This window comes from Gasterosteus aculeatus, chromosome X (genome assembly GCF_964276395.1).
Source record: "Gasterosteus aculeatus chromosome X, fGasAcu3.hap1.1, whole genome shotgun sequence".
In the NCBI taxonomy this organism is placed as follows: Eukaryota; Metazoa; Chordata; class Actinopteri; order Perciformes; family Gasterosteidae; genus Gasterosteus; species Gasterosteus aculeatus.
This window is the reverse complement of record NC_135698.1, coordinates 12,833,237-12,846,829: the sequence shown is the minus strand read 5'-3', so window position 1 is coordinate 12,846,829 and position 13,593 is coordinate 12,833,237. Positions and strand designations below refer to the sequence as shown.

Genomic DNA, 13,593 nt, shown 5'->3' with positions numbered 1-13,593 from the left:
TGGGTGGTAGTGGGTGAATTAGGTGACATGCAGTGTGAAAGTGCTTTGAGGGGTCAAAAGACTAGAAAAGCGTCATACAGTCCATTTACAATTTAGAACCTTTGATTCGATGCAGTGGGACAAATAGAGAAAAGGTGTCTGTGTGAGCTTTTAATGGGTGCATAGGCAAAAACATTTGGCATCTCATCTTCAGCTATAAGCTCCCACATTAATCCCAGCAAGCCAATGCAGGTCAAGCAATTTTGGAGTCCCCAGTAATATCCCGCCGGAGTATCAGAGCGGTGTGGGAGACAGTAAAAACACACACAGCTGAAGATCAAGGACCCACATTCGAAAGGCAGCAAAAGAGCATGAGCACTTTACAACCTTGACACAATTCACAATCCCTATTTTTATAGAAAGGACGTGAGTGATAAAGTACAACTGGCAAGAGAGTGCTCCCACATGTCAAATCCCCACGGGAGAGATCGGAGAGGGCTGCAAGGGGCCGTCCCGCCCTGCCCTGCTGGGTAGAAGCCACGGTGATGTAATCCCTAATCGCAACCAGCCATGCGCCACAGGTTCAGCCAATCGTGATGCTGGTGCGCAGTGATGCTGGTAAACACAAGTGACGTTCTCCGGAGGTTACTCTTCATGAAACATTCAGGCCTAGCACACATTTTAATCATTCATATGAAGCTCAGTGTGTCAGCCTCGCTGGTCTCTGAACACACACACACACACACCTGCACACAGATGCTCGCCGAAGTATGCTGACTTCCTACTTTGGATGACATAGTATACGAAGGACCTGAAGGACCTTCAGTCGCCAGGGATCAGTCAAGTGTCAGAAGTAGAACTGTTAGAACTACAACAGCTCAGGTATTGCAGCTGCACTAGTATCAAAAAGTACTTCAAAGATTCCCAGCCAAGAATGCAATTGCCAATTTTCTGACACATCTAGATAATCATATGAGTTTTAAATGCAGATTATCTATGATGACAGTGACATCAAAGAAGGTATAAAAAAAAAAAGATGAATGTGTGTTAGGGGGATCAGTAGGAAAGTTTCCCAGAAGATTTTCCCAGTTGGTGTGAGTGTGCAGTTACATCACCACCACTGCCCTCAAATGGCATTCAGGAGATAAATGAACTTCCCGTCAGCGCTGAAGGCAGAGTGTTTGTGGCTTTTGGAAGGGGGGGATCCTGAGCAGTGAGTGATCTCACATTGTGTTAGGGTAACTGTGGAGTTACCGTAGCAACAGCTGAGACCCTGGGCCCATGTTTCAGAGTAAAGTATCCTCAATACAAACACACACACACACACACACACGGGCTCCCAACCCCCGGTCGTCTCCTCACCGACATATTAGCAGCCCTAAGGAGATTTGGTTCGGCCTTGGTCACCAGTGAAAAGGAAAGTCTTCCACCAGCTTTAATGATCTTGGTGCACACTTCATGACACACATATCGTTTTTTATGTTTGTTTTGTTTTTTTTACTTCAGGGAGGATTATTGACCTGAAAGCTGGTTGTTGTAAAACCCTAAAAGGAAACACCTTATTAGAACGCTATGATAAAATCACACGTTTCACAGTGTGAAGGCTATCATTAACTCTGCAGCTGGAAAGGAGCAGGTCACCGTGCAGACAGACGTTCAGTGAAGCCGTTATTAATTAAAGGCACGATGACAAAACACAGGGTGTCTACGTAATGTATGTATATGTGTATTTCAGGACAGGGTCTGTGTGGTTCCTCACTCTCTACAACAGCCACGCGAGTAGCGAGTTAAACACCACAAACAAATAAGAGCGTATAGTGTATTTTTAGAAGGGGAATCCACTTGATTGTTGCATTTGATTGGGCATATTGTATTTTCTTTACATGAGATTCACCTGTTATTCAGACGTGACACAGACGTGACACAAATAACAGACACCGCTGCCTCTCTGCTGTTACATTGCATTAAAATCGCAGCAGAAGAGGCCTGCGGCCAACAGAGGAATTCGGGCACTTCCATCAACCTGGATGAGAGCAAAATCTACAGGTCTGTGTAATGATGAGTGCTCAATGTTTCCTCCTCCAAACATAGCAGGAGGATCCATAATTCATTAAAGCAAAACTTAAAGATGGACACATTTTGTGCCCTTGAAAGCGTGCAATGCTCAGCAACAGCACATGCATATTTTGTATGCAAGTTTCTGCAGAGGACATTTGTGCTGAGGGTGGTGTTTCATAAATGTAGAGGGGATGTCTCTGTCATGGAGGAAGGCGATAGGATTTGATGTCAGAGAACAGAACGGGGCCATAAGTCAGGAGCAAATCTGAATTTGGAGCCATCAAACAGTTTAAGGGAAACAGGTCTGGTGGGAATAGATTCTCCCCCGCGTGAAACAGGATAGGAAGGTGAAAAAGAGAAAGAGGAGCAGACATAAACACATAGAGAAAAATAAATGATGACCTAGTTATGCCTCTTCCTTTGTGTTTCTCAGTAGGCATCCTGGGTCATTTGGGTTTTTTTTAGCATGCCAGGAGCTCGGATGGGAAAAAAGAGCAAAAGTTTGAACTAAATGATACTAAGATGTAGCCGTACATGGTTGTTCAGGTGGATTAGCATGCTCCCTCCCACAGTCAGGGAACACCGAACCGATGGTCGGGAAGCCACACAGGCAAAGCACAGGCGGAGTATTCTCCGCTTTCCCTCCACATCTTCCAGCCCGCTGACGTCAGCCACACGACTCTGCCGCAAACAGCACACCTGCTGGCTTCACAGTCCACCTGGACCGGGTCCATCGCTGGCTCGGCTCACTAAGCAGAAACGCAGGTCTCTTTACAACCTGGGCGCTCACTCACCATCCTACAAAATCTATTTCACGCTTGCTCCCGGGAGAGAAGAGGAGCTATTGCTGTACAGCTGATAACCAGTATCAAAAGAGGCAAGAATCCTGCGTGTCTTATTAATGTTTAATTGCTTTAGACTGCAGGTTAAATGTCCCCTTGGTATGTTGTGGAGAAAATTGAATGGGTCTTCATGTTGCTGACTAGTCAGAGAATTCTCTTAGGATTTTCTTACACTCCTCAACTACAAATACACAGCATCCACAAAGGGGACGATTTTGAAGTGACAGGCCCTCTCATCTACTTTCTGAGGAAATCAGCATGAACATAAAAATCCACAGTCATCAAAGCAGTGCTTGTAGTGGAGAGACAAAGGGCGCATCTTATCGGGACCTCGCTTTGTTTTCATCTTTACAAGCAATACATGTCTGCTGACTATTTCAATTGGTTTTCCCCCCACTGAGTGGTGGTTATACTACACATTTGTTCTGCCAGCTTACACCTGGAAGGGCCACATTGGTGTGTTCCCAAGTGCAGCGACAGGATCCCTTATGTGCATTATTGATGTCAGTGGTTCATGGGAAGTTGCACAAGCGCCACTCGATAATTGGTCATTCATATCAACAAGCAGTAATGCGACATGGAACTAGGAGAGAGAAAAACATGACATGAGAAAAACAATCCTGCCACAACGCCCTTTCAGTCATGTATTTCAGCGTGGTGCGATTTTGACACCCCGTCAACCTGAGCAGGAGGGACCTGGCATGTCCCCTAAACATGCTTTGTTTTTTAAAGCCTGCCTTGCGTTATTTTTAAATTACAAATATAAACTCCGCATAATCCTATCCATGCATTGTCTGCCGGTAGACACGAGCAGCGGGACGTCTTCTGCCAGGTCGTACACCATCGCATCGCTGTGCGTGGAGCTGTGTGTGTATGGGGGGGTGGGGGTCGACAGGTGACTCACCTGAATGGTGCACGTGTATTCCGTATCATCCAGCAGCCGGACGGTGCAGCTGTATTCCCGCTCAAGATTCCTGATGCTGCCGCTCATGAACCGGCTCAACATCTTCTCAGAGAATCGCTGCGCAGCCGCGTCTAGGACCAGAACAATAAACTCAACACCGGCGTGCTGGCGAACGTCACATCGAGAACGATCCCCGGTCCCTTAAATGACCGGCGCCCACGGATCCTTCCGCCGAGGCGTGCACCATTGTTGTCCCGTTAAGTTTTGTTTTTTTTGTGCAACGGGGGCCCGGGGAAAGGGGAAGAAGAAACCAAGGATGCCCGCATCTAGATCCTGAGGCTGCTCAGCCTTGTGTGTGTGTGTGTAAGGGGGTGGGGGGAGCTGGGGGGGGGGATTATCTCTCACCATTCACCGCCGCCACTCGAGCGAGTGGGCGGGTCCCGGTGAGGACTGACGTCAGAGTGAACCAACGGGAGCGTGTGAGGCGTCTTTCGCTGAGGTTTAATATCCAATACAAAATATTGTTTTTCTTACCTCGCAATTCTGAGTAACAGCTACCTATAACTTGAGTAATAACTATATGTTCTGCTGTTTGTGAAAAATCAAGTGAATGGACGGTAGTTGTTTTTTTGTAATTGCAATGTTAGTTGCAGTGCATTACCCAATTTGAATATGATGCTGGGATGGTAAAATAAATGCATAAACATCAGTAATACTCCGGAAACCTTGGCTATGAGATCGAAACAAACCATTAACAATCTAAATAAAAAATATCTCTCGCAGTGTCCATACCGAGCTAAACGTGTTGGCTGTTGTTTGTTTAAACATACATAGTTGGTCAAACGTAGGTAAGGCATCCTTGAAGCGGGCAGGCTCTATTTATCAATCTTCTTCCTAAAGTGTGTGAATATTGAATGTATTCTACTGTCACCTGCAGGCCAGTTATCGCTGGTGCGATTTAAGCAGACGTCAGATCAGTGGTTTGTTGTGACGACCAACTGAGGTCTCTCAGTGGGAGGATCTCCAAGATCATGGGAGGTATCATTTTACTATATTTTGCCCACTCACTTAGGACTAATAGCTACATTTACTGAATCGTCATCGTAATATGAAATATGGCTTTATTTGGGTAGAATTTTTTTTATTTCAGTATATGGGAGGATTAAACGATAGGCAATGTTGTTAATATTTGAAAAGCTGTGAAAGTATCTCGTCCGTGGCTACGTAAGAGTTACATGCCGTGACCCGGATTCGAACCGGGGTTGCTGCGGCCACAACGCAGAGTACTAACCACTATACGATCACGGCGAGCTAGCGGGGCTGCAGGTCGATGAGTTAGTAATATCAAACAAAAACACGACGATGGTCACACCAATGTATCATTGTCAATCTGGATCAACGGATCTCCATGTTGTTTTGACTGGAATAAAAAAGTGGAGGATGAAGGGAAAATATAATGGTAATGTAAGTAGTGGTCTTTATTGAATATAACTTATAACAGACATTTTTTATATTTGTTAAATTAGGCTGGCCAGCTTGCCACTGATGAAAAAGTATTTACAAAAAGCAATGAAATCCAGCGATTATGAAAAGTAGTTAAGTGTTAATGTTTTTTCAGTGTTTAGATAAGAATTGATGGCCAGTACCACTAACCAAACACAAACTCCAGTCATTCATCGTCACAATCAACCACAGATGATTAAAATGCACGATTCAGCAACTCTAATCCCGTCAGTAAAAAGCATCACATTTTCAAACTATTTAGTATAGTATTTACAATTGGACCAAAAGGGGTCTAATCCAGGAGAGTCAAGAATTGCAGTTCATTTTCATCATTCTCTTCTGGTTCGTTGCTCCTTGTTACAGCAACTTTAGCAGCACACTCTGCCTTCCTGGTGAAAGGGCGACACGGACCAGCAGGGGTCTGACGCAGCTTCGGTTTGCTGCTTGCAACGGCGCCCAGACTTTGAGCAGAAGCAACTTCTTGTTTCTTGGCTGTTGCGGCGTGACTTCTCGTGTACAGTTTACAGGATGCCACCAGAGGCCTTCCTATGTCCACCTGTTGTCTGTCTGTCTGCCGCTGTCTCGTCTCCATGTTAGTATAGTGTAGCTCCACCTTGATGACCAGCGTTTTCTAACAAATGCAAACAAAAAGACAATATCATACATTTGCTTCACTGACTTGCTGTGTTTTGATACTTCAGAATCAAGACGCATTTCATAATCTGCGTACCGTGAGCTTTTGAAGAGCACAAAGTTGTATTGTACAGTCCGGGTTATCAGATCTATTAAATAGTAGAGAGTCCATCTCCTCTGAGCGGCCGGCGCTGGAGAATATGTCTTCCATTGACTAAGGATTTAAAGCAGAAAAAACATTGTCAGCACTATCACAAATTTTAAGAAACTGTACAACATGTATAATTTCACTCCTAGTGAACATGTACTGTATTCACACTGATTCGGCACTCACCGCATGAAATGCAATACGACACTGATGGATTCATAAATCAGCCACTAGATATCAGTATAGGACAAGATTCCGCATGGATAAATGACTAAGAGAAGTACAACAGATTACTATCACCACATCCTGCTTTGTATGCTTCTGCAGCAAACTGGAAGTGCATATATGGGCAGAACTTCCTCAGACATGTGAAACTGGAAATCCATATATGGGCGGAATTTCCTCAGCCATGAAATGTGCGTCGAATGGTCATCGTCAAAACATTTTTGCTGACTCGTGGAAACCGGGTGAGCAACGTGGAACTTATGATGTAGATGTAACTAGCAGTTAGTGACTTAAGGAAAAGGGCTGTAACGTTGAAATCTTTGTATATTATACATTTATTTTTTACCTCTAGTGTGTTTCTCAAAAGTGCCGTGGCTCAAGAGTTTCACTGTACGGACATTTTGTGGTTCTTATCTGGTTGAGAATGAACATGAAAGCATAGTTTTGAAGTAAAAATGAAATACTTACAGGAATGCTACTCAGGGTGAGGGTGAGGTCCTCGGTTCGGGGGCCTTTCGTCTTTACAGTGGCAAAGGCCACCAAAACATTAGAGAACAAAGCCGAGAAGCTCACTTCCACTTCTACTCCGCAGACAAACATCAGCTGCTTCTTCGGTGGTAGCTCTGAAAGGGTACATGAAAAAGGGATGTTTTATATTTATATGTTTTATAGGGATGTTTAATATTATGACAATATAAAATGCTCCACAACTGTTTTAATAGGACTGCACTTTTGTTTTATTATGGTATACAAACATTGAGCTAGGGTAGCTGATTTCCAAACCCTGGACCAAGGACAACTTTCATCTGTTCATTTGCGACACAGAGCTTTTTATCTTTCATGTAGTCTGACAGAGACTGAGGCGATTCTCTGACTCTTTTATCATAATTGGGTTTGGGTTCATTTGAGGATGTGTCAAAAGCCAAATTCCCTCCATCAAACAGGAAAATAAGCTTGGTAGAGTCCACCAGTTCCTTGTTTGACTTACAAATCAATGAAAATATCACAATCAACCACAAAGTCTGCAGTTGGTTTGTTACATGCTGTAGTGTAGGAGGTGTGGATGAGAATAAAGAGGCTTATCACACAATCAAGGTGACGAAGTGGAACTGTGGTTTTCTTAAAAGAAAAAAATGTTAATGTGGATTTTACGTAGCCCTTTTCTGGAATGCTCTTTGACCTACAGTTTTATAAATATAGGAACAGATGTTCCTTCACTCACCATTTGCTTGTCTCCAGCAGGCCTCTCTCTTGTGAAGCTCCCTTGTGTGGCCGGTGGTGCGAACCGGGTCTGCAAGGGATCGAGGTTCCTTCAGGGTGTGTTTGATCTCCACCTGCTGCTTTCCTTTGACTAGAGGGTCTCTGCCTAGATCTGGTGAGGAGAGAGGAAAATATCGGTAAATATAACGCCTATAAGAGCTGAAGACAAAACTCTATATTGTATAGTATAATATAATATATAATTTAATTTAATTATTTACAGTGTTTTCCCCTTTCAAACTCAGTTCCCTTTGATGTTAATACAATAACCAATTCATGCTATGACGTAGCAGAGAGGCAAACTGCATCAGATACACTTGGCTGGCTTTGAGGAACTCAGGGAAATTCTTAAAGTTAGATAGTCAGTATTAACAGGTCACACTGGCTAAATGGGTTTTGGAAAACCCCTATTAACAAGGGAAAAAACGTGTCAACAAAGGAATGATTCGTTCGGTTCACGGGGGGGAATGGAGGGCCAGCAGTGAAACCATATTTAAATAATTGAACATAGATTTAAGCTTGGCTTTTGAGAGGATATGGCATTACGAATATTTGGGGCAAGCTGTCTTCGCTCTAACGGACGAGCGACCAGCGGCCCGTCGTCATCAGCTCTTTTTCCATCTCTAAATCCGTCCCAGACAGCAGAAACATAAAAAAAAAACAGGCTTAAGAAACTTCCACTCACTGCACACATTGTGGCTGCAGCGCTTTAAATAAAAAAGTAAAAAGCATTTAACCCGGTTTTAAGAATGTCACAATCCGGGTTCATTTGTTCATCTAAATATAACCACAGAGTTCTCTGTCAGCAGGCCGGCGTGTGAACAGAGCGGCAGGGAACCAACGGCACAGCAGCTGCCGTGCGCTCTGCAGCTCTCAGGTTTCCTGCTGCTGTTCTCTGGCCAATAGTGTGAATTTCCAGAGAATGAGGTCACATGCTCATGGTACCTCGAAAGATTATTCAACCAGACAAACACACTCTCGATTTCGGGACAACTTGTCACTCTGTCAAAGCCATGCGTACTAGTTTGGAGTAAACAACAATAAAATGAATTGCCAAACCCATTATAAAACCTTGTCTGTGGTCCGTCCCGGTGTACCAAAGAACGACCTGTTCTCTTCAGATCTGTTTACCCAAAACCTACCAGAACTGTCAACCTACTGAGTGAATGAAAGTTAAAAAAAACAAACAAGCAAGCTCTTTTTCTTCTTCCACGGTTGATAAACTACCCATTTTTATCATTTTTGAACAAAGTAAAGATTAATTTTTTTGGGACTCATTGTCATGTTCTCAGAACCCTAAAACCCTAAAGTCCTATTTAATCAACTTACCCTCGGACACCTTCTCTAAGACGTGCGTGACCTTCTCTGTGTGTAAGATGTGCTTGTTCAAGTATTTAGTGAAGATTCCGGTACTTTTCCCTCCATCCTGGACCTCGTACGCCTCAGCATCTTCACATCTAGTTAGCAAAGGAAATTATTTTGAAAAAAAACAGATAGCGAAGGGAATAGTCCTGCTTTTTTAATAAGCTTAACTTTCTATTCCCCAGTTTGTTAACTGAAGAAATGTATATTGGTTTCTGTATTTGTGATTAAATATTTTTTAAAAGGGCTAATTAAAAGTACATACGTGGCATAACCGTAAACAGTGTTCCCACTGGGTCCCAATGGCATGATGCCTGAAGTTATGCAATCCTGGTTGTACCTTTGGATGGAAAAATACAGACTGCAGCAGTCAAAATAAATCCTGCTAACTTGCATAATATGATCAAATCTACTATATGTACAGCATGTAATATGTATGTACATATGTATGATACAGAATATACGTTTACATAACTGGTGCTTACCATTTTCTACAGGTGTCCAGGAGAATTACGCTCAGTGCAGTCTGCTTTTCCTGCATGCTGAGCATGACCCTCTGCACACAGACGCAGTTTTCTGGTTGGTATGGTTGGGGCGCGTCAACGGCCACCAAGTAATTCCTCCCAACACGCTCGTATCCGTGACCCGCATAGTAAAAAAGGCCTGTCAAGGGGGTTTTAAAATCATACAGTTACCACTCACAATTAAAACATTTTGCATTGAACATGTACGCAATGTTTGGAGCAGCTTAGAGAAAGGGCTCACTGGGCCCCAATGTGCGCAGGTGCACGGGTGAGCGTACTTCCACCAGTGGAGAGAACGTGTGTGTGTCGGAAACTGTGTCGGTGTCCGCGCCCCCCACCCAAAGCTGTAAACTATGGGAAACCCTGGATTCCTATGCAGAATGACAACTTTCAAAACACAAGAGTTGTCCCACATTCGTTTCAGTATTACTGAGAGAAAGTGGAGAATAGCAGCAGAGTCACGCTGATGCAGTGTGTCAGGTCTGTAATTACTGCTTCTATTTAATCATCAATATCCTTTCTGTTATAAGCATATCTGTCTGCTTTTCAATAGCATCCCATGCCGAAAGATAGGCATTTAGATTGTTTGCCTATTTGTGAATGAGCCCCATAAAATACTACGCTCGTAGCTCTCAACGTGTTCCGGCCACATAGGAAGCATCGAGCAAGGTTAAAAACGTCTACACTTCTTCTTTTACCCCTCGTCCGCCCACGTACGTGTCAAGCTGCTGGTAGGGTGAACCACGCTGGGATTCATGACCCATGACACGCGTACGCAACAGAAATATCTTTTAATACCCATGTCAGGTTTTACCACGACAACGACATTCTAATACATGAATCAACTCACAAATGTAGCTAATTTAGAAGAAAAAATTAAGAATATGAAGATGTACATACCGTAGACTCCTCTGTCAAGGAGCTGAATGAACTTGTCAATAGCCGCCAGCATCTCCTCCCTGGTTAGATCCAGCAGGGAAACCACTCTGAAGCCGAGCTGCTGGAGGAGGTTGGCCAACTCGTGCACATCCATAATGGGGGCCATTAAGGGAGGGTGATTGGAGTAATTCAAGTTGCCAATAAGTAGGGCAACTTTGTCCGTGGCTAGAACAAACATCAAAGTAGAATCCAAATCATGGCTACACAAGGAAATTCTTGTGATTGCTTTCTATTGTAGCAGCTCTAAGAGGATTGACGCTGAGATTCTTTCCCTAAAACCGTACCTGTGGGTGCCGCCGTTGGGTTTTGATCTGTTAGCAGTGGAGGAAAAGAAAAAAAAAGGAGGTTCACACAGTCAGTTTTATGAACAATAATTGGTTCTAATGCTATCTAATGCACTGGGATTCCATCCAGAGGACATAGCTGATACAGATAAGAATGTCATTAATTTACATACATCTTTGGATGATCCGTGTTGTATATACCACAACACAAGTTACCAACCGGAGAACCACTGCTTGAAGTAGTTTCACTTTACATCACTTTCCTGTTGTGTGTTTAAGGCTCGGATCAAGTACTATTTGGAGTCTAACTTCCCTTTTAGTGCGAAGAAATGGGAAAGTACCGTCTGCATAATGGAAATAACTTCTAAGAGCCAAATCAGTGAAAGGAAAAGAGTGATAGAAAAAACTGTTTTTTTTCCACTGCATTTCTTATTGAAAATTAGTTCTGAGAAAAAAAAACATAAAACTGGGAAAAGAAAGACTTTAACTGAGTTGATAGCAGTAGTGTGAGTTATGACCTACCCATGTCGACATCAACCGCTTCCGTCCAAGTCTCCTGTAGCACGTTAGATATGGAGCAAAGGTAGGATCCACAATGTTCAGCCGTTGCACGGTTGATCTGCAGATACCACAGTTCATTACATTCCTCCCATTGTTTGTCTTTCTGGCTATCTCCCCCCCTCCCAAAAAGTAAGATTACTCACAAAGTAAAACTTAAATATTAGGCAAAAGGGTGCGTGATTCAGAGCCACTGAATGTACACAGTGCTAACAATCACTTTCAGCACCACGTGAGCACGCATTCCTTACCTGCAGAGTACCACCGCTCTTGTTGGGCAGCGGCTGTCCATTTCTGTACCACTGATAGTGCGGACTGGGAATGCCGAAGGCAACGCAGCACAGCGTGAACTTCGTTCCTTGACGGAAGGTTTGGGGCTTCGGGTTTTCAGCGATGTGAGGCTCACCCAGCCAGTTTTCTGGTAACCCTGACGATAGATAGATAGATGGAGATTCAAACCCACGGAAACATGCCAACAATGTGCATGAAGCTGATAGATCGTCCACTGATGGGCAGAGGTCGTATTGCAAGCAAATAAAACAACAACAACAAAAACCACAAGCAGCAAAAAAAGTAATGCATACCTGACTTGTCAATGTCCAAAACCTTCACTTTCACCCATTCGCTGAACGCACAGTTACAAAAGTGGTCATTCACTCGACACACATAGCGCTGAGTTTTTAAAGCTTTGATGGTCAAATCTGCTTCAGTGCCTCCAAGTACCTTGAAAAGAAAACAAACGGATGTTTAACAGAGTACAGGATCACTCACCGAGAAAAGATAACATTCTTGTAGGTCAATCTTTTCTCAATATAACGTTTAACTCATATTGATTTGTCATTTGTTTTAAAGTGGTAAGTCCTGTATTTAATCTGGTGTTGTAGCTGAGCTCAAGACAGCCAACAGGAATGTATACATTTCAAATGAAAAGTTTTTTGCCAAGCAAACACATGCACGAAAAGAAATCCACGAACCTCCTGGTCATCATCAGTGAACCACTGGTAGTTGAGGATACCTGTGCCCTCAGCGCGGACACTCAGAGTCACCCTGTGGTTCACGGGTACACACACAGAAACAGGATGGCGCACTATGACAATTTCTGAAACAAATTAAGCGAGAATCTCAGTCATCCGGTGTCGTATTAATTTATGAAACGTGACTGCTTGTGGTTTTACATACCGCTGATCATCATTAGACTGGGTTGGTTGCGGGATCCAATCAGTGCATCTTGTTATTATTATTAGTATTATTATTGCGCAGCAGACTGTAAGAAGGGAAGTCAAAAATTTCCATTAGTCCAGCTCTGACACTAAGAACTCAGTTTTTTAATTGTACCGTCCAGGCAATACAATGCTCTACTTTCTGTCAAAAATGCCCATCATATAGACATAACAATGATTAGTACATAAGATGTATCAAACACTCGTGTGTCAACGCATACCTGCCGTCAGCCTCGTGCGTGTTGAGCAGCTGTCGGATTCTAGACAGTGAATGTTTTCTTCCTCTTAAACTTCACAACTTCACATATAGAAAAAAAACTTTCGGTTTCCCGGAATGAGGCGGAGTACACACACACATTGCCGACACGCCTCTAATACAGGGGCATCTCATAGTCTTTAACCTTCTGCACGCCGTAAAAAAAACAGAGATTTTACTTTATTTTAAAACAGTACGGCTTGAATTAAGACGATGTCCAAACGGATGGACGCTGCTCTGAATAAGTCAATGTGAATGAGGTAAAGGGAATACAGGTTGGGCCTCGTTTCTGGACATTACGGTAACAATCACTTTTTAATGTGACGTAGAAGCACAGGGCGAAAGGAATTGAGACAGGAAAAAAATATTAACTATAGGTCATTGTTAACTATAACTAAATATTGTCACCATGTGGTGAAGCCTTTTTATTGTTCTATTCTTTCATTCTCACAAGTTGCTTAAGATCTTAGTTCATGTGACCTTTGGACTGAATAATTCTTGTTTTATTCTTTTCTAATTACACATTTTAATAGAGCGACATGGGTTATAGTCCTAAAATATATAGTGAGTATTGTGACTTTATAGTGAGTTTTTAAATACCTTTTTTATTGACCAATCAAAAATGTTCAGTTACTAATATTTACTTTGTATTTTCTGTGTATAAATGAATAGTTATTTCTTAGTAACCCTTTTGTAATACATGTACGTGGCCTTTTTACAAAACAGTCAGCCTCGTTACAAAGCAAGTGCATTTCTTTTTTTGGTAGAAGCTTTCATTTTATTAGTATTATTATATTAAACAAGATGATTTAAGAATCTCCTTCTGATGAATAAATTGGCCGAAAGACAAATGTGATTAAAATACAAAAGGCATGTTAAATAGAAATCTATTGTATAT

General features: G+C 42.7%; 2 protein-coding genes and 1 non-coding gene across 5 annotated transcripts in view; all 3 read right to left on the bottom strand.

The window, feature by feature from the left end:
- Positions 1 to 4,163, bottom strand: part of LOC120808856 (FERM domain-containing protein 5) — a 47,594-nt gene extending 43,431 nt beyond the window's left edge. For 2 of the 3 annotated variants that reach the window (XM_040162082.2, XM_040162083.2), the window contains exon 1: positions 3,784 to 4,163. In XM_040162082.2, coding sequence (XP_040018016.1) covers positions 3,784 to 3,885 — 102 coding nt within the window. In that variant the 5' untranslated portion in view covers positions 3,886 to 4,163. The remainder of the gene's footprint in view (positions 1 to 3,783) is intronic. The other variant, XM_040162084.2, reaches the window with a different exon arrangement.
- Positions 4,164 to 5,019: 856 nt separating this feature from the next.
- On the bottom strand, positions 5,020 to 5,091 carry trnah-gug (transfer RNA histidin (anticodon GUG)). The gene has a single exon. It is a non-coding gene; the product is annotated as a tRNA-His (tRNA).
- Positions 5,092 to 5,243: 152 nt separating this feature from the next.
- LOC120809062 (mucosa-associated lymphoid tissue lymphoma translocation protein 1) lies at positions 5,244 to 12,758 on the bottom strand. Its single transcript, XM_040162620.2, has 15 exons — positions 12,661 to 12,758; positions 12,399 to 12,483; positions 12,194 to 12,318; positions 11,804 to 11,942; positions 11,471 to 11,646; positions 11,184 to 11,280; positions 10,662 to 10,688; positions 10,339 to 10,542; positions 9,400 to 9,577; positions 9,180 to 9,254; positions 8,882 to 9,009; positions 7,515 to 7,664; positions 6,761 to 6,915; positions 6,017 to 6,133; positions 5,244 to 5,917 (listed from the first exon to the last, which is right to left on the bottom strand). Exons 2-15 carry the CDS (start codon positions 12,409 to 12,411, stop codon positions 5,579 to 5,581), a joined length of 1,923 nt encoding a protein of 640 aa, XP_040018554.2. The 5' UTR covers positions 12,412 to 12,483; positions 12,661 to 12,758; the 3' UTR covers positions 5,244 to 5,578.
- Between the last annotated feature and the right edge of the window lie 835 nt (positions 12,759 to 13,593).